We start from the raw sequence: 25,908 nt of genomic DNA, 5'->3' as shown, positions 1-25,908 counted from the left end.
TTCGTTAAAACTAAGAGCAATTATAAAATAAACATGTCTCATAAATGTGGAAACAAACTAAAACAGTCTACCAAACATCCTGCTACTCATGATTGCTTGTTCTGGAGACTCGTGAACACTCAGGAGATTCTGGATAATTATAGGCTAGTGATCCCTTTTATGATATTGTTTTGTTAGTGTTTGAAGATTTTTAGGTTATTCTTATAATTGATGATTGGTCAGAGCATTGAAGTGCTTGGAACTTAATGTAATTTTAGAAATTTTATTGTTATGCAATGCAATTATAAATGTTCTCATAATTCATGCAAATTTTAATCCAATCTTGAATCCCACATAGGCTCATATCCTGCGGACAGGATGCAAAATGCAGATTTTGATGGCTTTTGTAAGTTAACAACCCATCAAAGTTGCATTCAGGAAACCTGAATATTGTATTTGGCTTACGAGTCAAGGAATAATGAGGAAGCATATTAGCTTTTTGAATAGGAAAAGCTGATGTAAAAATGTGATCCAGATATATAGGGCAAACATAAATGATACTGTTTGTCAATTTTATGTTTAAAATTCTGTGTACATAGTTTTATTTTTTATGTGTGAAGCTAAATATACAGGGTATTTCTGTTTTTAACTTGAGCTATCCATTTAATAATGAAGTTGACTAAAGAGCAACAAACATACTTGAATGAATGTAATTGTCACAACAGTTAAACTGATATTTTTTGCATTGTTTATTTAAGCAATAAAGGATCAGAAGCATTTGCACCACCCTAGCACCTGGGTAGTTCTCAGTCCACCATGTTGTACAAGGAAGCTTAAATGTAATAAATGTAATGTGTAATGTATGTAATAATGACGGTGACTATGAAATTGTGTTTTGCTCACCTACACTGTGTATACACACACCAGACTAGATCTCAGGAGTAGAATGAAACAGGTATCTGAAGGGTACTTTATTTTAGAATGTTTTTTTCAGGTACATAGACTAGCAAAAATTAAAACTGTTCTGACTGTAGATAGAACACATTGAATGCCAACACCTGTATTGCTGAAAAGAACATGCAAAAGACACAGATGTGCCACTTTGTCAAAGGCAATGGTATTAAAACCCAGAAAAGTCAGAAGGCAGCTTTCTTCTTTGTAATAATTTGAGATAAATTAATCAGTGTTTTAAAACAATTTTCAGTTAATTCAACCAGTAGAAGCTGGGTGAGTTGTCATTTTGGACATGTATGCAGAAGCCATACACATGTATTGTGTAAAATGAAACATAAAAATGGGATGTTTCAGAGAATGCATAAGGAAAGGGAAAACAGCAAATTCTGCAAAACAGTTTGTCAATAAGACTGAAAAAACCCCAGTCTTACAACCTAAGGTTGAATCCTAGGCTAGCAATTGGGGCTGTGCTCCCTCCCAGCTTCTCCTGCACCTGCAGACACTGGCACAGCAGAGAAGCTGAAAAGTCCTTGACTGTCCTGGCAGCAACTCTAAACATCAGTGTGTTATCTTCTTCTCAGCACAAATCCAAAACACAGCCTCACACTAGCTGCTATGAAGAAAATTAACTCTGTCCCAGTTGAAACCAGGACAGTAGCACCTTCTGAGACTGCGTATTGAGGCCGTTACATGACAGATGAAGTTGAGTGTAGATAAATGGACACTGACACTAGGATGAGGGAACGCCAAGGGCAGGCTACTCCACAGAAGGCGAGACAGCATCCGCAGGTGACTAGAAGGCAAGTGTGGCTGTGGCTTTATGCAGAAAAATAGCACGGTTGCACAAGACGAGCTGAGCAAGTCCAGTGGCACTCACCTGGGTCAGCCGTGAGTCCAGTGGTCACCAGACCAGTTTCACAGTGATGAGGGAGGTTCAAGGTCAAGCTGGGGAGTCACGGGCATGGGTCAGACTCTATAGTGAGATGCACAGCAGGCTACAGGCACCGCTCCAACATAGCTCAGGCAAGGACCAAAAGCCTTGTTTGCTTGTGATTAACTGCTTTCCAAAGTGAAGACAGAAGGACCCAGCTTCTTGCTACTCTTGCTCATACAGCACTGTATGACAGTTGGCCTTGAGCACAGGCGGAAAAACCCCTAGGAAGGAGGGATAAGGAAGATACATCTGAATGCCTGCTCTGTTTGTTCAGGTTCTCCTAAGTCTCCTGCATTTGGCTGTTGTCAGAGACAGGGTACTAGCTAGACAGAAAGCTATTTTTATGGTATTTATGTTCCTGTGCAATTAAACTTGTCCCATTTCAGACACACCATGTGTAGTAATTGTTAGAGGTAGCATTAGGGAATGTAATTTAAGAGTACAAGAATGTAATTTAGGAATACTGGTTCAGAGCGTCACAGCAACATAGTTCTGATTATTCCTGTCAGTTTGAGGGGACAAAGGGAGCATACTGCTGTACTCTGGTGGTTTCTTTAAGACTTCTCATGGTGGTTCCTTTAAGACACTGGAATAATATAATAAGAGAGAAAAATAAAACTTATTCACAGATTTAAGAATTCTTAGTTTTGACAGAGATATTTTAGACTGGTCTCAAATGCATATGACATGATACAAAGAAATCTGTTAAGGCGAAGTTTCCGAAGTTGAGATAGCAGACCAAGTCAAGTGAGAATCTACTAAAGCTAGGTAGGCATAGATTTACTCACTTTTTAGAAAAATGAAAGTGCATTGATTATTGCTCTATTTCACAGAGATAACCTCCCTTTAAGATACTATATTTAATAAAGTTTTTTTCTCTTCACTTATTTTTAATAACCATAGCATATTCAGTATATGTATAGGACCTCAATTACTCTTCTGTATAGTATATTAGTAGGCCCCAAATAAGTAGGCTGGTTTTGACGTTTGCAACGCTAGTGATTTTTTTTTTTCTTTGTTTTCTGGTTGAGATTTCTTTCAGTCTTATTTTTGCCTTGAATTATTTTTGAATGATTCGATGTGAGGTTTCTGCATATGTGAATTAGAAGACCTAGGAATACAGTTTCTTTGCATTAAAAGTCCTAGGAAGGCTTAGGCAGTTAAGCTACTTTTCCTGTATCCTTCAGTTGCTCTTTGTATATGAGAGGTGATGGGACAGTATGTGCATGTGAGAACAGCTCTACAGATGGCAATAGAAAGAACTTTTAGTGGGGAAGTAGAACAGATTATTATGCGGGAATTTTTTCTGCCCATGGGTCACAGAGTGTTTCTCCTGGATGGCCAAAGCACAGTTTGTTGATTTAATGTCTGAAACACTAAGGTGAGTGCATTCATTAGAGATCAAGAATAAACGGATGCCAGGATGTTGTGATCTAATATAAGCTTGCTGGAATTGCAAGTATTCTGGTAGATGAAAGGAGCATCTTGTGGTGTGGGAAGCATGTGACAGTGAAGCTCTTTATGTGCTCTCCAGACACTTTCCAGATTGCTCAAAGGTGAAACCCCAGAGAATGATCTCCATCCAAGCGTTCTCTACTTGGTCTAATTGGTAAGAGGTCCACACAGGGACTCTAGACAACTTGTTTCAGTCTGATTAATGGGATAATTTGTAGCCATTACAGGCTACTACAATAAATAAAAGAGAGGTTGACTACTATATTTTGTAATGGAGCAGTTTTTTCTGCCACATAGACAGAATTTCAAAGTCTCCAATTCCCTTATGAACACTCTTGTCGTTAAGTACCGGTGCTTCATAATAGCTCATGCCTGTGATCAGACGTTTGGCTTTCCTTAGAACCAGTGGTTTTTGTGGTAGTCTTCCTATCAGTGGGTATCTCAGGAGGTTTATTCTCTTCCATCAAGACAATTAACTATGCGAAAGTGCCTCAGCAGCTCAGGTTCACATGCACATCACACATTTTAATCATCATAGTTCTTCAGGTAAACAAAATTATGTTCTCCTTTAATATACTTGGTTGAAGTAATAGAATAACTTTGGGATTGACTTGATCTCCATTAGCACAGTTCTTTCATGACTGCTTTCCCACTAGGAAGGACTTAACTCTGTCCTGTCAGACTAGAATCTCACCTGAAAGTTAAGAGTCAAATGCCTTCTTATGAAAGACTTCACACTGGGGTCCTTAAATTTCAAATGTACAATTGGTTTCTCAGTATCTAATCCACTCAGCTTTTTTGTGTCCAGGAATATCCTTTTTCCTGTGATGGTGAGTCCTTTAACATCTGTAAAGGGAGCCAGTTTCACTTCTTGCCTCTTCAGTCTGGATGGTTGTTCCAGTGACCTAGTTTTGTCCAGGGAGACAATCTCAGTTTTAATGGTTTTGTTCTCCTGTCAAGAGAAGTTTGCATATTAACATTTGAGAGTTCAAGGCTGTTTGTAATCCCTGTCTTCTGACCATCCTAACCAGATGACGGTGGGTAACATTTTTAAGTATTTGGCCTAAGTAAAAAGAACAATAAAACATGATCTTCTCTGAGCTGGCAGTAGTTCATACTGCGAATCATCAAACCCACTTCTCTGTCATTTCTCCTTGGTTTTATGAAGGTGTCCTTATGATACAAGATTATGAGCTGGAGACCCAGGATCTGGATCTTGTTTTTTTTACTGTTCCCATCCTCATCTGTTGGTCAGAGACTGATATACCTTCTCCCCCTGCCCCTCTTTTTTCTTTTCCTCAGGCTCAGTGGTTGTTCAGTGTTTGCATATCTCTGTCTCATTGGGCATGGCTGTAGCTCATGTCTGTATGTTTGCCTCGGATTCACTTGGCTGTTTTCTTCTCCAAAACTCATTTAGTATTTCTTCACATTTAGGTTTTTTAAAAAAGGAAACACTTCTGTTATTCACCCCATTTGTTTTAGTTACGTTGCTGAAATAAACATGGCATAGTGCTTACACCAAGAAAACGTCCATAAGGATGGTAAGTTCTGTTAGGATATACTTTAGGAGTGCAAAAGTAGTCAAGTGGTCCAGTCACACTCCACCAGAAGTTTGGCCTCATTCCAGTATGTGTGGAATGATTACTTGAAGTTCTGTTCATACCTTCACCAAACAATAGATCGTCTTGGAGGCTTCCTGAAAAAAAAAACAAACATCCTTGGCAGAATGTCTTTTTCTAAGACAATTCCAAGATCCTCTACTAGACTGAAGTTTCCCACAATATGAATTTGCATTCAGCTTTTCTCTTTACAACCTGAAGAGCTGTTGTCTGTTAAACATTTGCTGACTTCCTTACCAACTTCTTTCTGTAGGAATGGAATTATTAGAGTGTATACTACCCTCTTGAGGTCACATGTCTATCACAAGGTAGGGCAGGGTGTGATACAATCTTTCTGCAAAACATTCCCTTTTCCTTCATTGCCCTTTTGATGGAATAGATGTCTGCATGCCAGCACATTTCAAAGAACTGCAACTGCACCATATTCTATATTTTTTAGAACAAAAAGAAATTACATTAATAGAGACTGTGTCCATTATAAAAGAACATTTTTTTGGCTTGTTTTTCCTATTGTTGCTTGTAAGCATGGTTTAATACAGATTAGATCACTTAATGAGGCAGTGTTCCATCTCTTCATTCTCTCTGTAATATAACCAACTTTAATACAAATGCATTAGTTTATACATGAAGATGTAGGTAGTACATTGGAATTACTATGGTCTCTTCTTAGGTGAAGAGTGATAATCTTCTTTTGTGGCCAATATACTTGTCGTCTTTTAATAAAACTCGCTACATACTATTTTTATTTATATGCACACTTTGTCAGATGGTTAAGAACACCTCAGAAAATGTTAGGAAAGAACATGTTATGTTAAGAATAATCCAAATATAATGTAAAAAGCTTTTATCTTTTTTTTTTTTTTTTAGTATTCTCTTGTCTGTATAAAAGCAAATCTGCAAGCTCACAATTTTGTAGGGGGTGGGAGTTTAAGGTAACACAAAGAAGAAATTTAGTGCCCAAATTATAGTGAACCTCAAGATCTTTTTTTAGTGTGCTTTTTTAAGTTATGAAGAACCCAAATCATTTGTCATTCCAGAGGGTCAAATTGGCCCCAAGACCATTTGATGCAGAAAAATATTAAAATAATGTTGGATTTACAATAAATGATGTCTCTATGAGATAAGAATGTTATATTAGTGACATATACAGTAATGCGTCTATTAAAAGGCTTATGAATTGCTAGAAGTCATACTGAGAAACGTGTTTTTTCCTTCTTATCTAGGCAGTTTTGAAAGAGGGAGATTAAGAGCTGAACTGAGATATTTGAGTTAAAATTATGAACATACTTCACCTGCTATTTATTATTGAGAAACCTAGAGGAAAAAGAAGCTGTGTCACAGAGCATAGGTTTTAGTATGGGTTTATTGAAAATGCAACATTTGAAACTTTTTTTTTGTTGTTTCCTCCTTCTAAGGGGATTTTAGTAGTATTTAGTCTGAGATAAATATCTAGTTGCTTTAAACTATTTCTTCTCTTTGTAATAGTGTCACTATAATATTTTACCGTAGGTAAAATACAAAATAATTAGAAGAGAATGCCAGTTTAAGAGGGAAGGGGAGGTGTGGAGCAGGGAATCTGGTTTTCCCTAGCAGCTGTGGGAAGAGAGGTCTGTATTCTAGGGGGCAGGTGTCCAAGAGATAAATGGAAAATGTTAAGTCTCCTGGAGGCCAAAGTAGTTCAAAGTTACTTAATCACTTTCTGAGACTCACTCTTGTGGTTTTAGGGATCTTATGGCTTTTTTGGTATGTTTGGAAAAGAGAAGTTGTCATTCCTCCTCTAACCTGTGCAAATAATAATCAGGAACTTTGATCACTGCAAAAACCGTAATGTGTTCCTTCAGATGAAAGACATCTGATGGCGTTTAAAGTATGTGTCTTGTTTATACTTCTCCTTTTAATTGTTTATGTATTTTTCCCTGGTCCTTCATGAGTCTTTGTGGCAGTTTTCCTCATTCACTACATGTGGAATTTACCTTTGCCGCTAATCAAAGATTTATATCAAAGAGGGTCTAAAGACATTTCCTTAGGAACTGGTCTGGAGTGGGTGGAGATGAATGGGCTTTTACCCAGTCCTTGATTTTTTTCTCATTCAGCCTTTCGTTTGGTATATCCTTGTCCATCCTTTGCTAGGCAGTGGGACACTGCTTAGTGTAACACTTTGTATTTGTAGCCTGTAGACCATCTCTTCTTTTTATAGGAGCATCTGTGCAGCCAGCTCCTGGCAAAATTGTTGAAATGGTAGAAACTGCCTTATAAATTAGGTAGGAAAAATTGCAATAACAGCTATGTGTTGTGCTTCCAACAACAGCACTGTACTGCTTAATTTCATGTAATAGAGCACCAAACAACTTCAGGACAATGCATGAAATATAAGTTTTGAGCTTTTTGACTACTTATTGCAAAGATCAGAATTCAAAGTAAAATTTTCAGCTAAGAGACCTGCCACTTATTTTGATGTTTAGGGCTTATTTTATTGTTTTCTAAGTTAATATTTCTATGAAATATTAAACATTCTTAAAGAGAAAGGGAGAAGTTGTAGTGGATTTAAATCATAGGGTCATTGTAAATATCTGATGTGTGTAATCACTTAACAAAGTGACAGATGGAATTGTAATATTTTAGTGTTCTCTAGATACATGTCTAATCCACAGTCCACATAGTTTTTGTACTTTAAAGATCTAAAGCAACGACTTAGCTAATTATAAAGATGTGGGGTGAAAGGGTGGTGTGTCAGGCTGTATCTTTTGGTAAGGAGGTGAAAGTGAATGTTTCAGTGGTAGATGTGCTTTCGCTATGGCATTGGCTTATAGTATAAGTCAAAATGTTTTAATAAAATTTAAAGAGAACTATTTAAAGTATCCAGTTTTCAAGCTATTTGTGCACATTAAAAATAACTTGCTATTCATGTTCAGTGGTTTTCTTGTTGGACAATGTAAAGGGACTTGCTGCAACAGATGCAATAGATTATAAGAAGACTGCAAGTATAATAATTACAGCATGGAACAGACTTTGCTGGCAGATAGGAGAACGTAGCACTCTCTTTAATCATAGTGCTTCCCATAGTGTGGGTGGCCATGGGCTGCAGACATTTCAGTCAATCCCTTCTCTGTGCAGCAGTGGTTGTAAAACAGAGATGAAGAAAACTGCATTCCACAGACTTTTAGGGCCTTTTAATTTTGAGAAAGTATAGCTTCCCTTTGTCCCTCCTTTTGTTTGCTTGCTTCTGTCAGCTGTAACCATAGAGGTCATGTTTCCTACCAAATCAGGACTGCTTGAAGTAAATAGTATATAATGTAGTATATATAGACTCTTCAAAAAGTTGTTTGGGGTCTTTTTTTTGTTAAAATGTATGTTACTTTGAAACCTGAATGTTTTGTTGTTTTTTGGCAATAAGAAGTAACCTCTGCACGTATATTAAGTGCTGTATAATGTTGAATCTTTTTTTAAAAGCCTTTCGTCTTTGTTGTTTTCATTCTTCCTTTTTTTTTTTTTTTTTGCTTGATGCTCAGTGTTGTTTTACTGTTTTTTCTAAAATGTTTTACTGTTGCTCTAGCCATTAGCACAGCACTTTTCCTCCAAGCAAAATGAAGAACTTTTTTTTTTTTTTTTTTTTTTTTTTAAAATCTGTCAGTACTGCTTTGGAAGCTGATTTCAGCTCCTTAGTGTTTGATGTATACTCATCTGTAATCTTGAGTTTCATGAAATAGATTCACATGGCTAAACTTGGTGTCATGCAAATACTTACACAGCATTTACAGGCCTTTTTGGAGTATGTAAATCAGTTGCGGTTGAGGACAGATTACAAAAGTGTATGGGCATGAAAGAATACGTTTTGATAGATGAGTTTTTACATTGTATTTAAGCATATCTGGAATTAAGTATGTAAATGAGCTTGAAAGAAACATTTTAACTTTCACTGGGTAACTGATAGTTGAAAGTCAATTTTCATTTGAATCAAAACAGAAAGCAAAAGACTGTTAAATGAGATATATGCACAGTTTTAACATCTGACATCATTAATTATAGCCGAATGACTTAATGAACGCCTAATGTGATATGAGACATTTCAACTTTTAAGTTACTGGTTAAAATTCAGTTTTGAGAACCAAGTCTGCTTGCTCTGCAATGTGACCTGAGGGAGTAATGAGTGATAAAAGGCACTTTTCTCAGTCCTTTGTGCAATTTGTTTGTGTCCCAGGTAACAACCTGAAAGGGAAACGGGCTCCTCAGAGCTGCTGGCGCTCTTTATTCCTGTCCTTGGTCCGTATGTGCTATGTGTACACAAAATATGTGGGCCAGAGATGGAGAGATTGCATAACCGTTGTTCGACAGTTTTGTTCATCTGTACCAGCTGTTGGAGTGTGTGTGACTGCACTGGGTACACACCTAGGGAAACCCACTTTTCCCAGCAATACTTGCTTAAGATTTGACATATCTGCCTCCCAGACTTGCTAATATATAGTTCGGCCTCTAGTAGGTCAAAAAGCAAGGTTCTTAGGTGTGGTTAGAGTGCGTCATGTTTGGGGGGAGGGGGAAGATTGCAGTGAAAATTGGAATTGACCCTTGAACCAAAGATCAGTAAGTAGTTGATACAGTGGTAGTATATATTGAAGAATTTGAATAGAATATGTTCTAAAACAATTTTATTCATAAAAGACAGGAGGGTGATGGAAGATGTTAAGAGATATTCATACAAGAGATTAGGGCTGGCTCTTTTTAGTGTAGTGAGAGAGCATTTAAGAATGAAGATGGGTTTTCAGACAGCACATAATCAAAGTCTTGTGCTTATGGTCCTGTTGCTTTACTGAGTTCACTGACAGTATTTTTTGTTGTTGCTGTTCTTCCAGTTTTTAGAAAGTTAACCAGAGGGTATTCTTCGTCATTTCTAACCTATTGAAGATTATACATCTAAATTAGCCTTCTCACTAACCCCGTTATGAATCAACTTTGTAATTGGATTTGGACCTCCTCTAGTCACCTATAGATAATTGCATTAGTAGGATGCAAGAGAATTTGCTATGTTTGCAAATTTGCAAGTATTACTGTGTTCTTCTGGTTAAAAATAGTATGATAATATGAATGAAGTGGGGGAAACAGACCTCTCTTCTTTTTCAAATAGATAATTCTTTAACAATGCCAAGCTAACATGAATATAAACGACTTCTTGGCTTCTAAGCTAAATATCTCAAAGAACAAATGAGAAAATAAGGGTTCTGCTTTCCTGCAAGGCTGCTTGAGCTTTAACAGCGAGTGTTACAATTTGCTATCCAGCTGACATTTCTCAGGACACTTTAGTAGTGTCAGGTGGCTCTAGTAAAGAATAATTATTAATTACTCATAAACATAAAGAAGTCTCTATTTGAAGAAATTCTATTGGCGTTAGATATTTTTGCTCAACCTAATATAATTAGTGACCAGCGGTTGTTAGATCACCATTATAGATGTATTTGGTGCTTTTTTGCAAGAAAGTTCAGTAAACATTTTTCTCCTCGTAAACTTTTAACAGCTTGATACTTAGGAAGTTCAAGACCAAGTGACTAAAATTAATTTCTCCTGAATATCATCCTAGGTTAGGTGCTCTTTGGGTATTGCAACCTATACCCATTGGAAGTATAAAAATATGACATTGGGCACATATATTTATTGAAAAAAGAATAAATTTGGGATTACCTTTTTTCCAGAAATTAGTGAACTCACAAATTTAAATTGAAAGTGAGACACTTTTGTGATACATCCATTCTTTCTAAACTTAAATTTGTTCATTCCTCTTTCACACTTAATTTTTTTGTGGATTTAAGGAGTTCTTCTGTGGGAAGCTTGCATTTTGGCTTGTGAAAATTGTGGAGGGAAGAGGGAAAATAATTTTAAATCTCTGGCTAGTTAAACCAGAGGGCTAAAAAAAAAAAGATTTACAGTTGACTCTGATAAAGCTATTGAATTTTCTTTTGTAAATTAGTGTAAATATGTGTTTTACACCAACCAGCAGGAAAAGTCTCCCCTTTTTTAATACAAAGAGTAATAGCACTGTCTAGGTGAATATTTCTTGAAGAGAGAGGAGAAAGAAAAGAGATTTGAAACTGCTTTTTCTGTCTGAAGCCAAGAGTAGACTCAAAGCTTGCCAGCCCCACAGTTCTTTAGCTTCTTTCTTATGATTTCCAAGTGTTTTAGTAGTGATTTGCAGATGGAGCTTAGGCTTTGGAACTCATCCATTAAAAAGTTGTGTGGTCTTAGCCACAGTAGTAGTGCAACATGTTTTTCTTATACTAGTTTCACAGAAGTTAACTGATCTTGAATTGGTGAAGGAACAATGCAACTTCCCCCACTGCTCCCTCCCTTCCCGTAATTTTCTTTGCTGCATATCGTTTGGTAATTAGGATCAGGTTCATTTTGAATTGTATGGAAGTATGTAACATTTTTCTTCCATTTTAAGAAGCACATGTAGAATATGAGTGTAGTCTTTTTAATAAGCTAAATGTATCAGCTAAGTCATAGCTTCCATTAATTTCTAAAGATAAAACCTATTTATCTAAATGGGTTTTTGATTTTTTTCAGTTAAGTTTTTCTGGCAGATTTTCATGGTCCCTTTTTTGTATTTCTGCCATTATTACTTTTGTTAAAAAGCAAATTACAATTACAGTTGTGGAAGCAAAGTTGAGGAAATTGGCCTAATGTAAGAGCACTTGAGCAGGTTTACTGCAAACACTGACCGAAAGTGAGCCTGCTTACATACTTCAAGGACAGAACAAGGTGAAGGGCTCTGTTGCACCAGGTACAGTGTGGAGAACTTCATGGAATCGATGTTTTCCTGTCTGAGGATATGTGAAAAGCAATGAAGTCTGTGCATCTGGCAACGCTATTTTTGTGAAAGAGTAATATTATTCCTGGATTATTTTTTTTTTTAAACTCTGAAGTAGTATTAACTCCGTCTAGTCATTTATCTATAGATTTTCTGTAACTTGATCACATGTTTAAATGGCAAGACACTTGTCTCTGTAGGAGTATTTAGCAGAGTAATTTGTTTACCATAAACTAGTCTTTCATGGTTATCAATAGACATTTAGATGTGGGCAGATGTCAGATTGTCATTCAAAGTGAATAAGGAGAAAAATGAGAAGCTCCAGTAAGGCCTAAACATGCACTTGTGGCCACCAATTTTATGTAGTGTCCTGGTATGGAATTTAGGTAATGAAAACCACCCATAAATGCAAAGAATGTGTATCCATAAACTCTGCTGAAACAAAAAACCCCTTCCTGACAGTAAATGTCAGAAAGAAATGTGGGAAGAAAACCCCTCCCCACCCTATATTTGGGCACTTTGGCCCTGATCCAGTAAATTACTGAAGAATATTCTAAGCTTTCTTAAAGTAAAATTGAAACGGAAGTAATTTCTTTGTGCAAAACCTCTGCGTGGTTACTGCAATAGACTCAATTTGATAAAGAGGGAGGTTGTGTAGACTGGCTAACCATTGAAATATATATGTGTGCATAGTATAACAGCCTATTTGAAATATGTTTTAAACAATTTTAATTTTAAAGCAGAAATTGGAGATTTTGATTAAGTTATTGATGATAAGTAAATAAATTTTTTTTGCTAGCTTATAAAATACACTTTCGCATACCAATAATAATTAAGTTGTTAAAAAAAATATGCTCTATAATTTTCCCTAATTTATACATGGAGATTTTTATAAAATGTTGAGAAAACAAAATTGTTTAGAGTAAAACAGTACTTTGAAAGCTACATTATGTTTAAATCTGTATGATGTTTTACTACCTTATTTTCTTTTACGTTTTGGTTTTGGTTTGTGGAAAACTAATTTTCTGTCTTTTCCTGGAACTAAGGAGCAAATGAGCAAGAGGTCTTGTGAGCAAAATTACAAGTCACAGACTTTGTTATGATTGGATAAGTAAGTGGAAATAATATGAATTGTGTTACATCAGCATCCTGCCCACAGAATTGGTTTCATAAACAGTGTTAAGACAGTTGAATGAGCATGTTGCCTTGTCATTTACAGACTTAGATACTGCAGTTCTCCAGAACTGGCTGTTTATTTCATAGGAAAAAGGTTCTAAAAGTACCAGCCCTCTTTGTGTTTTGTTGTCAGTCATTTAATCTAGAAGGTATGGGACACAATAAAACTCTTAAGCCCCTAGGCAGGATTTTAAAGAAAATATTGCTAAAAAATGTCTGGAGGAATTTGGTTTGGACTGAGCTGCTGAAAGCTAGCAAAAGAACAAATTCATTTACATTTAAACAAATCAGAGCAATGTGTATACCTTGCTTCCTGAGGACTCTGTTTAAATAATTTAGGAAGTAATTTAGGCTGTTAGAATCCTACCTATTTTAAAAAAGAAATAGTACCTATTGTATAGCATTTTTTTCTTTTTAATAGTGACTGGAAATCAAACTATCTTATTTATCATTAAAAATGTAAGAAGTTGTGGATGCCCCATTCCTGGAAGTGTTCAAGGCCAGGCTGGTTGGAACCTGGTCTGGTGGAAGTGTCCCTGCCCATGGCAGGGACGTTGGAACTAGATGATCTTTAATGTCCTTTCCAATCCAACAACCCAATCCATTCTATGATTCTATGTTTCCACAGTTTTAAAGTATTTTTAAAGGCAAGTTGGAAATAGAATTTGATCTCTTGTCTTCTAGATCTGTGTTGAAAGCAATGGGCCATCTAACTCTACAGGGAACACCTAAGAACAGAATTAACTTACAAGCTCTTCAAATCATTACCATACAAGAAACACTCATTCCAAAATCTGATAAAATTCAAAGAGGAAATACCACTTCTAATGCTTCTCCTGAATAAGATTTGGATTTTCTTATTATACCTGCTTTGTCTTAGCACAGCTGAGGAAATCTGGTTCCCATCGAAGCAGATGAAAAGATCAGAAATAAACTTGTTACTTGACCAGATTTCAGAAATTTACTGTGATTTTCAGAAATTTATCAGTGATGTAGGAATCCTAATGAATTCACATAGATCATAATTTTCAGCAAAACATCATTAATGATATCTTCTTAAAAATTAATGACTCTCTGTGTTTCAGGGAGAATATACTAAAGAGAGATGTCCTTTATGATAAATGATAGATCCTTCTGTTCCATCCTGCTCCACCTGTTGCTTTGACCGACTCATCCAAGATGGCAAAAAGGGCCCAGTAGTGTCACTCGGAAGTTCTAATGAGTATCACGTTTGAATGGCTCATCCCAGTGAAACCATCCATCTTTTCTCTCCAAAATATATTGTCCCTGTTGATTTTCACATCTGCTTCTGAGGACATTCATAATCATAAATATTTTGGAGAGATTATGTTGACAAGTTTTCAGAAATTAATTGGTTTGTCTGGTTCCCCTGGAATGTCTTTGCAACTGTGTCATAAATTCCGGGACAGTTGCTGCACAAATACAGTTATTAGCATAAAACTTGTCATGTGGTCCTGTAATAAAAATCAAGCACTATTTCTTTGTTGATGTCTAATTTCAAAGGTAATTGTGCCTTTAATTCAGGCTTCTAGATTTTTCCTCATTGATATAAAGCAGGAAAGCATTTCCTATTACAGAAAGAAGGAGGAAAAAGTTTCAGAGCATTTGGATCTCTGCTTAATAAAGGCAGTATCAGAAGACTAAAGCACCTCCTCCCGCTTGCTGGAGTTGTGGACGCTATCTGAGTTGTTATCTGCCCAGTGTTGTTCTGCTGATCTCAGTGGAGGAGCAAATTTTGCTCCAGAAAAATATTTTCCAGGCTTTCACAGATGCATGCGCTCCAAGAGATGGTTGCCTCTGAGAAACAAACTTCATGGAGTAACTCAAGAAATCCCTTGCAGCATATGGAAATCTGCCTTCATTACTTAAAGACGAGTGTCAAAAGAGTTGCCTTAGTTTAACTGAAAAGTGATATGGAGGAAATGTTTTTCAGTCGTTTAGTCCTCTTTGGATACAGGTGGATGATAACAGGGGAACATAGTGACCTGTTTTCTCCATTTGTACTCTCAGAAGTCCATTTTCAAGTCTATTCTCATTCACTCCACTTTCCCTGAGTGAATTAAGATAGGACAGCCCTATAGCCAATCTATAAATCAGAGGAGTAAATGTGAAATCAGGCCACCTCCACTAAAAACCTGGTAGATATGAAGCACTATGTTTACACTGATAGAGTAAATTATTTTATGTCTTCATGCAAATGCTCCCAGAATCATGTGCCTGTTAAAGATATTAGAAATCTTTGTGCAGCAGTGGATGTTAAATTGAATTAGCTAGAATATTACTCAGTATAAATTGCATCAATAAAATAAAGCCACTGGCAAGGTTGTTGAAGGAAGTTGGTCGTTGTGAGGGCTTTATGAAAATTCATTAATTGACTTTCAGGCTGAAAGGAATTATACTGAAGAACTTTAATCCAGGGCCATGGGGATGGATGTATTCTCTTGCAACTAGAACCAAGGTGGTTTCCTTCCTGCTTCCTAGTTAATTGATGGTGAGGGAAATCAAGGAAGAAATAGTTTCTGGTATCACAGTATGTCTGACTGCTGTTCATTTTCCAGAATTGTGACACCTTGTTATTTGTCCTGAATGCAGCACTTCTGCCACAGACTCATCCATTTTTCTGTCTTTTATAATATAGGATTAATGGATTAGACTGTGAGTGCTAATTGATTTACTGACAGAAATAAGTGAGAATTATGTAGATCTCAGATTGTCTGCTTTGCTGGAGTAGGCTAGGATTCATGACTGAGATGATCAATATAGGCGTGCATTATAGCAGTGACAACTTTCTCATCATGTTCTTGAATACCTTATATTGGGTTTGAAATGATTCCTTACAAGTCATTAGTCTCTGATCTCTCTGACCCCAGGAATCTACACTGTGGCTATATAAAAGGTTATATTTTTCATTTTCCAAGATGCTTTGTGGCTTCTGTTGCTTTGTAATGCAATAATGGAACCTATTACTAGTTTTGAATATTTCTATAGCATCCTGTCAGAATCTCTGTGAGAAAATCTCCTGAAACCTTCTAGATTCCTCTACAGTATTTTCTGAAAGAGTTTATTTCAAAAGTGAAAGGAGAATCTTGTCATATGAGAAAAATATTGTTTTACACTTAGTCTATGAGCTGGTTCTAACCAAGTTCTGCAGTATGATGTGAAATAGCTGCTGATACAGTCCCTTCAGATCTGAGACTTACTGGAATTTAAACTGTGAACTTTGAGGCTTGGGGTAAAAAGAACAGTTTTCACTGCCATTTAGTTAAAAATCAGCTATTCCTGGCTTATACTGTGTTTTTATAGTCAAATTAATGATGCATAGGATGAAAGAAGATGGAGAAATATCATAAGAAAATAATTACCTAATTAACTTTTTGTTCTCAGTTAGTTTTTCTCTTTGGAGATTATTTCTTGGAATGGTTTGCTTGTTTAATCTTTCCATGTTCTAATCAGAAAATTGGGTTTCTCACAACTACTGAGTTTGCCTTATTTGACTTACCTGCTAAGTGGCTAGAAAAATCATATGAGAAAAATAATTGTCTTAGGTTGGAGGTTGTTAGGTATAAACTTTGTTTCTGGCTGTTATACTACCCCTTTCATGCCATTTGCATACTTATGCAGAAGTGTACTGTTACAAGAGGATTATGCAATAGAACAGCTGAAAGCATCTTGTTTTCAAGAGACAGTATGCCTTACACAAATCATAGAATCATGGAATGGTTTGCATTGGGAGAGACCTTCAAAGATCATCTAGTCTGACTCCCCTGCTGCGGGCAGGGACATCTCCCACTAGAACAGGTTGCTCAAAGCCCCGTCCAACCTGTCCTTGAACACTTCCAGGGATGGGGAATCCACAGCTTCTCTGGGCAACTTCTTCCAGTATTTCTGGCTTTATGTGCTGCAAGCGCACATTGCCGGCTCATGTACAATTTCTCATCCACCATTATCCCCAAGTCCTTCTTTAAGGCTGCTCCAAATCCACTCATCCCCCAGTCTGCGTTGATATTGGGGATTGCCCTAACCCATGTACAGTATCTTGCACTTTGCTTTGTTGAACCTCATGAGGTTTGCATGGGCCCACCTCTCAAGACTGTCAAGGTCCCTCTGGATGGCATCCCTTCCCTCCAGCGTGTGGATGACACCTCACAGGTTGGTGTCATCTGCAAACTTGCTGAGAGTGCACTCAATCCCACTGTCCCACTCAATCCCATTGAGGGACACCACTCGTTACTCTTTTCCACTTGGACACTGAGCCATTGACTGTAACTCTTTGGACACAGCCATCTAACCAATTCCTTAGCCATCTAACAGTCCATTCATCAAATGTAAGAGTGAATTATCAGTGTTTATTTTTCTTTTAGACAGCTCCCTACTAATGCAATATAGTAGTAAATGAATTATAACTTACAACCAGAATTATGTGCAGTAAATTAAATACATTTTCTGAGAGAAGAAGAACTTTTTGGATGTGTTTTGGACCAAGGAAAGCATTTAAATGTTAAAAGATAAATGCTTTAAATTATTGTTACCAAATTTCTTATCTTTGTTGCATGTAGGTATGTCTCGGGCTTTGCATAGGCAATAGCATCTGTAAAATGAAATATATAAGACATAGAGCTGAATTCTAAATATTTTTCACCTTTAATACATACCCTTCTATCATACATACCCAGTACCTCTAATCTTGACTACATTATCTCCTTATCCCTGTTTCCCTTGCCACCTTCCAGCTGTTCAGTGGTTTTGTGTGATCCAAAAAACATTACTGAAGTGATCTGCAAAATCCTAGCATGGATGTAGTAAAGTGCTCAGAAAAGGAAAAGCAAGCAAAAAACCAACCAACTAACCAGCTAAAAAAAACCAAACCAAAACAAAAAAAAACCCAAAACCACTAAGGTGTTGCAGGCTACGTGCAGACTGATGATGTGTAGTAATTTTGTCTTGTCTTTTCCTCTATTGATTGGTTGACAATGACTGTTACACAAGGGTAGGGGGAAAGTAATTTTGAAATGAGTGTCATGTAAAGAGTGTTTGACTGGTTTTATCCTTAGAAAAATTCTGGTTACAGAGAGGGTCAGTAGATGCTGTATTTTGTAGTGTTAGAGTGGAATATGTGGGTTTTAGGCTACTCTCTCATTACTACAGCTGTCATTAGCTGCCATGTGAACCTGTCACATCCTTTTCAGAACTTTTTATGTTTGTTCTTCTCACTGGTGAAGCTTTTTGCAAGTCTTTCACTGAGCAGTCCAACAATCTCTTTACTTCTAAAGCCTCCTCTTTACCTTTAGTAAAAGTGGCATGCCATGTTTGTTGTTTCTAACTCCTTTATTTTGTTTTCAACTTGAAGTCTGATCCCTTATCTCATGCTACTTGGTAAACCATCCTGTTTTGTAGGAACTACTTGTCTGAACCCGTGAGAGTGTTCTGAGAACAAATTTTAACTTTAGCAATAGTTGCAAAGGACGATAAGAATATACAGGGTTCTACATAAATAAATTGATTAAGGGGTATTTGGAGATTGTACAGTTTAATAGATTTTAGCCTTCACTTTTTACCATATTTAGCTGCTTGTAGATTTTGAAAATCCACCTTTTTATGTCTTTTTCTTCAGAGTGCAAAAGTTGCGTGTGTATTACTTGGTGTTGCCAGAGCATTTTCCTTCCTCCTTAGTTTTAGGGAAGTCACTAGATGGCGGTAAAACAGCAGTTTCTCCTGTTTAGGGCTAGTCAGGAAAAAAGGTTTGCAATGAAAAGGAACAATATTTAGGCATTTAACGTAAGTCTGCAAGGTAGTAAAATAATCCTATTAAAAAAGTGCAATAAATAAGGTGTCCCAAATGCTGTTACTTATTTTGATAGTAATGAATTTTCTTTGACCTCTTGTATGCTTCTGCTGATTTTGTCTTCTCACGTAAATCAAACATGGAATACATGGAATACGTCTAATTTCAGGACTTCTGAAGCAGTTGCTTAGGGATGTTCAGGAAAAGCATGCATGAATATTTAGTTTGAATTTCTGAAAGCAGAAAATTAGGTGATTTTTATTTTTTTTTAATCTTGAATCTTTCCTCAGATCCCTCTTTTAAAAAGAATACCTAGAGTGAAAACCTCTAAGACCACAGAAGTCACAGAGCTTTTGTCTGAACTTTCCTTCTAATTACATATTTTTAAAATTAAGGCCTTTCTCAGTGTTTGCTAATCCTGACCCTCTGTTCCAAAGCATTTTGTCTTTACTGCCTTATGAAGTATAATTTATTTTATAGTATAAGTGACAACGATATATAAAGCTCTGAAATTAACCTCTGAAAAGGGAATGTAGTTGGTGTTATATCAGCATGTAGCAACAGAGGGACATAAAGTAAAGAAAACCAAGAAACTCAGAGCAAATCATTTGATAAGCAACATAAAACTACCTCTGCTCTGTTATGACAGCAGGATGCAAAACCTGCTCAAGAATTCACACAACAGTTTTCATAAATGAGTTCAGTTGGGAAGGTTCTGAGGTATAAGATCTGTCCAAAAGACAGTGAAACTGTAGTACGTTGCTGAAGAACTGGGAAAGCATGAAACCAGAGTACTATGTTCAGTCATCTGTACATGCCTGCAGAACCAGCATATCAAATGGATTGTTTTGATTTTTATAGGATGTATTAAAAAGGTTTTATTAAATGTGACTTAAAGCATTCTGTAGTGAAATTGGTAGAGAAGTAAATGTCAAACTAAAATTTTATCATCTTTTCAAGATAATGAGGAAATTAAGCAAATTAAATTATGAGGCCAGATGCTGAATTCCATCAAAAATACTGGGGCATCTTGGAGGAGTTATATGGAAAAATAAATGTTATTGTGCTTTCTTTTCTGGGTCACTGTACTGATCAAGACTAAAGGTGAGTTTTTTGCTGTATAGCAACGAGATTACTGCTATCCAGATTATATCAGATTGAAATGGCTCCCGGAGAACTGAAACCTACCTAAGATCTGTCTGGTTTTGGCAGAGATGGCCTCCATTGCTATTGCACAACTACCAAATTCATGTGGTGTGTGAAGTGTAGCAGCTGCAGCATTTTCCTTATGGTTGATGGGACCTGTGTGCTCTTCTCTGTCGATAACATAGTATAAAATGGCAACAACTGGTCAAAAGATCTTATCCCAGATATATTTCAATAGCAGTCAGGTTTTTTTACACAGCATGTTGTAGCCTAATACTTTTTTTTATTGCCCTTCTGTTGATTTCTCACAGAGTTTGCTATGCCATCTCCTTTCTTCTTCAAAGTGGGGAAGTAACGAGGCTGAAACCAGTACATTCATATCAACTCTTGGCTACACGTCAGTAGATTATTATTGTCACTTAGTTAAAAATGTAAGTATTTTGTGCAATTGAGATTTTTGTTAATAATAAATCACTAGCTTATAAGCACATACATGGAGCTGTCATTGTTATAAAGAACATGAGCTGAACTTTGTTTTTCTTTTCATACCTCAGCTACTTTTACAGCCTTTTAAGGGAAAAAAATGAAGTGGGAAACCTCTAGACAAAGAGAAAAAATCTCATTAGATTATACTATAATATAGATGTTCATAATAATATTCATATACTGTAATAGATGTTCATAAAAACAAAATCCCTGTTGCTGTGTGGTATAACAAAAAATGTCTTCCCTATCATTAATTTTTTTCCTTGTGAAGTTTAAATTTTATATATTATTTTGTGTATCAGAGCATAACTTTAGGAATGGTTATTTTTTACTACATGCACTGCATTTAAAATGGTAGATGAGCCCTAAATCTTAGGAAAAGTGTCTTTTACATTTAATATGTAAAAATAAAGGAAATAATATTTCATAATATGTTGACTTAAGTTTGATAAAGCATATCAAAATTATTAGTAGTGCTCTTCTGAAAGTTTTGCCTCAACTCTTGGGAAGCAGAGCTAAAATAAATAGCTTCTTAATTTTCAAATGTGGAAGGTATATAATGTGTGTTCAAAAATGTTTTGCAGCATAGTTTATTCAGTGATCTGGACAGCTTTAATTTGACAACAATTATTAAAAAATTAAAAAATCAAACTGAGTGAACAGAGAAAGTTATTAACCTCCACAGTATGTCAGCCATGCAGAGAACCATGGAACTAATGTCTGCTTATTTGCAATTTGTGTAATTTATTTTATTTTATTTTATTTAACAGTTGGTCTTTTCATTAGTAGCAGAACTCAGAGGAAATCAATTCAATGGACTTAACATTCAGGGGAGGTAGGTGCTATCCAAACATCATTTTGATATGTTTTACTTTGGGTTGTGTCATGGTTTAACACCAGCTGGCAGCTCTGCACCAGACAGCTGCTCACTCACTTCCCTCCAGTGGGATGGAGGAGAGAATCAGAAGAGTAAGAGTGAGAAAACTCGTGGGTTGAGATAAAGACAGTTTAATAAGTAAAGCAAAAGCCACACACACAAGCAAAGCCAACTAAGGAATGAATTCACAGCTACCCATGGGCAGGCAGGCAGGTGTTCAGCCATCTCCAGGAAAGCAGGGCTCCATCACACGTAGCGGTTACTTGAGAAGACAAATGCCATCACTCCAAACGTTACCCCTTTGCTTGTCCTTTGCCCTAGTTTTACTGCTGAGCATGACGTCATATGGTATGGAATATCCCTTTGGTCATTTGGGGTCAACTGTCCCAGCTGCATCCCTTCTCAACTTCTTGTGGACCCACAGCCTGCTCACTGTGGGGTGCTGTGAGGAGCAGAAAAGGCTTTGGCTCTGTGTAAGCACTGCTCTGCAGTAGCAAAAACGTCTCAGTGTTATCAACACTGCTTTGAGCACAAATCCAAAACATAGCGCCATACTAGCCACTGTGAAGAAAATGAACTCTGTGTCAGCCAAAACCAGCACTGATCATTACAGTTCAGTGAGGACTTTTTTACAATCTTGGGCAACTTAGGCTTCAGTTGGAAAGTTTTGGATAGATATGTAGATAATTTCAGGTGCAGACAAGCTTGTTGTGTTTCACATAAGAATTTTTACTTCACCTGAGAGTCATAGAATGGTTTGGTTTGGAAGGGACCTTAAAGTTCATCTAGTCCAGCCCACCCTGCTATGGGCAGGGACACCCTCCACTAGACCAGGTTGCTCAAAGCCTCATCCAGCCTGGCCTTGAACACCTCCAGGGATGGGGCATCTGCAGCTTCCCCGGGCAACCTGTCTCAGTGCCTCACCACCCTCATGATAAATATTTTTTTTCTTATATCTAGTCTAAATCTACCTTCTGACAGTTTAAAACCATTACGCCTTGCCCTGTCACTACAGGCCCTGGTAAAATGTCTCTCTCCATTTTTCTTATAAGCCCCTTAAAAAGCCACAATAAGGTCTCCCCGGACCCTTCTCTTCTCCAGCCTAGACAACCCCAACTCTCTCATCACTTCTTCATAGGAGAGGTATTCCTTTCCTCTGACCATCTTCTTGGCCCTCCTCTGAACTCACTCCAACAGGTCCGTGTCTTTCCTGTCCTGAGGACTCCAGAGCTGGACGCAATACTCCAGGTGGGGTCTCAGGAGAGCAGAGTAGAGGGGCAGAACCACCTCCCTTGACCCGCTGGTCATGCTTCTTTTGATGCAGCCCAGGATACAGTTCACTTTCTGAACTGCAGGCACACACCAGTATACCCAGGTCCTTCTTCACAGGGCTGCTCTCCAGGCATTCATCCACCAGCCTATATTGATATTGATGATTGCCCTGAGTCAGGTGCAGGACCTTGCACTTGACCTTGTTGAGCTTCATGAACTTCATAATCATTGTTGGCTGCTGTATGTGTCCTTGTAACCAAAGTTAGCTGGCAGTTACTATAAGAAAAAGCAAATAAATTTTTCTAAAGGAATTTTTTCCCCTCTTTGTGCAAGTGATAGTTTAATATGACAGAATAGTAGTTACTTTGCACTTGTTGATGATAAAATTTGTCCACACGTATTTAAAGAATCTCTCATTTTACTTCCACTATGTCCTTGATCTGGTACAAAACAGTCCTGTGGCAGTAGTGTGTGTTTCATATACAACTATTTTAAATGTACCCAAGGACATAGTATTTCCACCCTTTTAGTGCTTCCTTGGCCTGGTTTTCTAAGAATGAAAGTCTGAGAAAGTGTATGGGAAGGAAATGGTGAAGTGCTCTGGCCAGATCTCCAATCCAGATTATCAGGAGATGCTAATAATCACCTTGCAAAATTGTGTGGGGTGTTTCTACATGTCTAGGTGTAGTCAGTGAGAGTAATCACCTTCTTTATCCACATTACATAAATCTGGGTAAGTAAGCCAAAATCTGTGACCATAAAAATGGAAACACTTTTGCCTAGTACTACTGTTGTCACTATTTTTGACATGTTCATGCCTTTTCGCTGACCTTGAAATGCAGATCGTAGTCTTTAAAATTCTTTAAAATTATCATATTTGCATATGTCAGTAGATCCTTTTGACTGTATGTCAATTAAGTGTATTCCAGCTGAAAAACAAAAGCAAAAATAAGGATAGATATTTTTAATATAGGCTATATGTCTTCTCTTTTAAATCGTAGAATCATAGAATGGTTTGAGTTGGAAGAGACCCTCCACTAGACCAGGTTGCTCAAAGCCTCATCCAGCCTGGCCTTGAACACCTCCAGGAATGGGGCATCCACAGCTTCCCTGGGCAACCTGTTCCAGTGTCTCACCACCCTCACAGTAAAAAAAATTTTCCTAATATCTAATCTAAATCTGCCTTCTTTCAGCTTAAAACTGTGACCCCTTGTCCTCTCACTACCCCCCTGATAAAGAGTGCCTCCCCATCTCTCCTGTAGGCCCCCTTCAGGTACTGGAAGGCTGCTATTAAGTCTCCTTGGAGCCTTCTCTTCTCCAGACTGAACAACCCCAACTCTCTCAGCCTGTCCTCATAGGGGAGGTTCTCCAGCCCTCTGATCGCCTTTGTGGCCCTCCTCTGAACTCACTCTAACAGGTCCGTGTCCTTCCTGTGCTGAGGACCCCAGAGCTGGATGCAGCACTCCAGGTGGGGTCTCATGAGAGCAGAGTAGTGGGGGAGAATCACCTCCGTTGACCTGCTGGTCACACTTCTTTTGATACAGCCCAGGACACGGTTGGCTTTCTGGGCTGCAAGCGCACACTGCCGGCTCATGTTCAGCTTCTCATCCACCAATGCCCCCAAATCCTTCTCCCCAGGGCTGCTCTCAATCCATTCTCCTCCCAGGCTGTATTTGTGCTTGACTCTCCTGTATGACTCATGACTCTCCTGTGCATATTCTGTTGGTCTTCAGAGTCAAAGCTGCTAACATTATGAAATGAGTTTTAAGACATATTTAACACCACAAAGTTACAGAAAAGAGGAGGCTGATTGAAGTATCTTCCTTGTATCATGAGACAATAGCTTGACTATTTTTCTCCCTTCCTTCTTGTGCCTTGGTGTTTGTGTAAGGACAAGTAAATTATCTGAATTCATTTAGAGCTGACTTTAGTACCAAAATCATGGACACAGGTAATGAGGAGTGTCACAAAGTTTTGTTCAAGTTAAACAAAAAACACCCACGTTTTGTAAAGTAGGGTGAAAAAGACTTAGCTGAAAAGCTAATGGAACTGTTGGAAAGAAAAATGTCTGACTTTTACTGTGAGAAAAGGAAATCTTTGAACTTAAGTGGACTTTTGAGCATAGAAATTATGATTTAGATATTTCTTCAAGTTACAGAGAGAAATGTAGTTTGCAGTTAGAGGTGTACATTGTCTCATTTCACCATTCAGTGGTGCTTATAGCAACTCAGATGATGATGTCTGTGCAAAATCATTGCACACAGTGGAATGCACTGTGCAGTGCAGTAGTTCCCAAGAATGTATTTTGAAGATTATTTAGAAGAAGAAAATTGCCTTTGCAGGGTTTTCCTTCTGAAGTTGAAAGTAAGAGTAAAGTAAACTGTTAAAGTTTGCTAATCTTGGATAAGATATTGGAAACACTATTTCATAAATATGTCTCATTGAAAGAGTCTCAGGTCTGTGAACTCAGGTCGGGTCATGTGTATCCCGGAAAACAATACTGCACAATAAATATCAGCCCAGTAATTGCCATTCCTAAAGAAACACTTTTCATAGTAAAACAGCATCACAAGGTATTTAAGTGTAAGAAACCTTAACCATATTTGGTTAGGTACTTACTCAGAAATTTGGGTCTTTGAAAACATGTCATATTTTATTTCTCTCATTATGGAAACCACAATGGTACCCTGTCTCCACAAATCGTAGCACTTGTGTCACAGCATATGCCAGTGACCATTAGGCAACACCTGTTTGGGAGGAGTTTGATACATGCAGGGCAATGGAATTAGCTCCTGCTCAGAGCAGCCTGTAGGGTAATTCCTGTCTCAGCTCTTCATAGACTGTATTGATGGCTCCTCAAAGAAAACAGTTTGGGGTTCTTGCCAAGAATGCAACACTTCTAGTGAACAATGGAATCAGGGGAAACTTGCAACAGGTCAAGGAAGCCTTTTTCAAACAAGTTTTTGTTTGCTACAATTCCATATTTCAGAGTTCTTGGTTTTCATAAGTGTCTTCCTGTCAAAACTGCATCTAGAAAGATCTGCAGTTTCATGTGCTAGAAACTATATATCCTGTGAGAAACTTGTGATTTCCATTTGCAAATGTTACCTCTTATATTTTATGCCATTTTCCTTTTTGTTTATGTTCCAAAGGTTCCACATTTTGTTTATGTTCCAGGTTCCACTATCTTTTATCGTTTGCAAGCATGTAGTTTTAGCAAGCAGGTCGTGAGTTGTTTGTATTCTAAGATCCAACAGTACATATTCCTTCAACTGTAGATCTGTAAGACAAAAATTTTTCAACTGAGCACTTGAAGGCTTCAGGATTCCTATTGTTTTGTTCATAGAACATGTCTCTGTTGAGAGGAGAGTGGTCAAGGAAGTAACAGGAGGCCTTAAAAGCAGCTAGAGA

The 25,908-nt window shown here is 37.4% G+C and overlaps 1 protein-coding gene across 1 annotated transcript in view; it reads left to right on the top strand.

Annotated features, from left to right (window-relative positions):
* Positions 1–25,908, top strand: part of FANCC (Fanconi anemia, complementation group C) — a 68,850-nt gene that overhangs the window by 17,155 nt on the left and 25,787 nt on the right. Inside the window, exons 4-5 of the mRNA XM_010075039.1 lie at positions 20,174–20,293; positions 21,119–21,183. Coding sequence (XP_010073341.1) covers positions 20,174–20,293; positions 21,119–21,183 — 185 coding nt within the window. The remainder of the gene's footprint in view (positions 1–20,173; positions 20,294–21,118; positions 21,184–25,908) is intronic.

This window comes from Pterocles gutturalis, unplaced genomic scaffold (assembly GCF_000699245.1).
Source record: "Pterocles gutturalis isolate BGI_N339 unplaced genomic scaffold, ASM69924v1 scaffold4892, whole genome shotgun sequence".
Taxonomy (NCBI): Eukaryota; Metazoa; Chordata; class Aves; order Pterocliformes; family Pteroclidae; genus Pterocles; species Pterocles gutturalis.
This window is presented reverse-complemented; position numbering and strand designations above follow the sequence as displayed.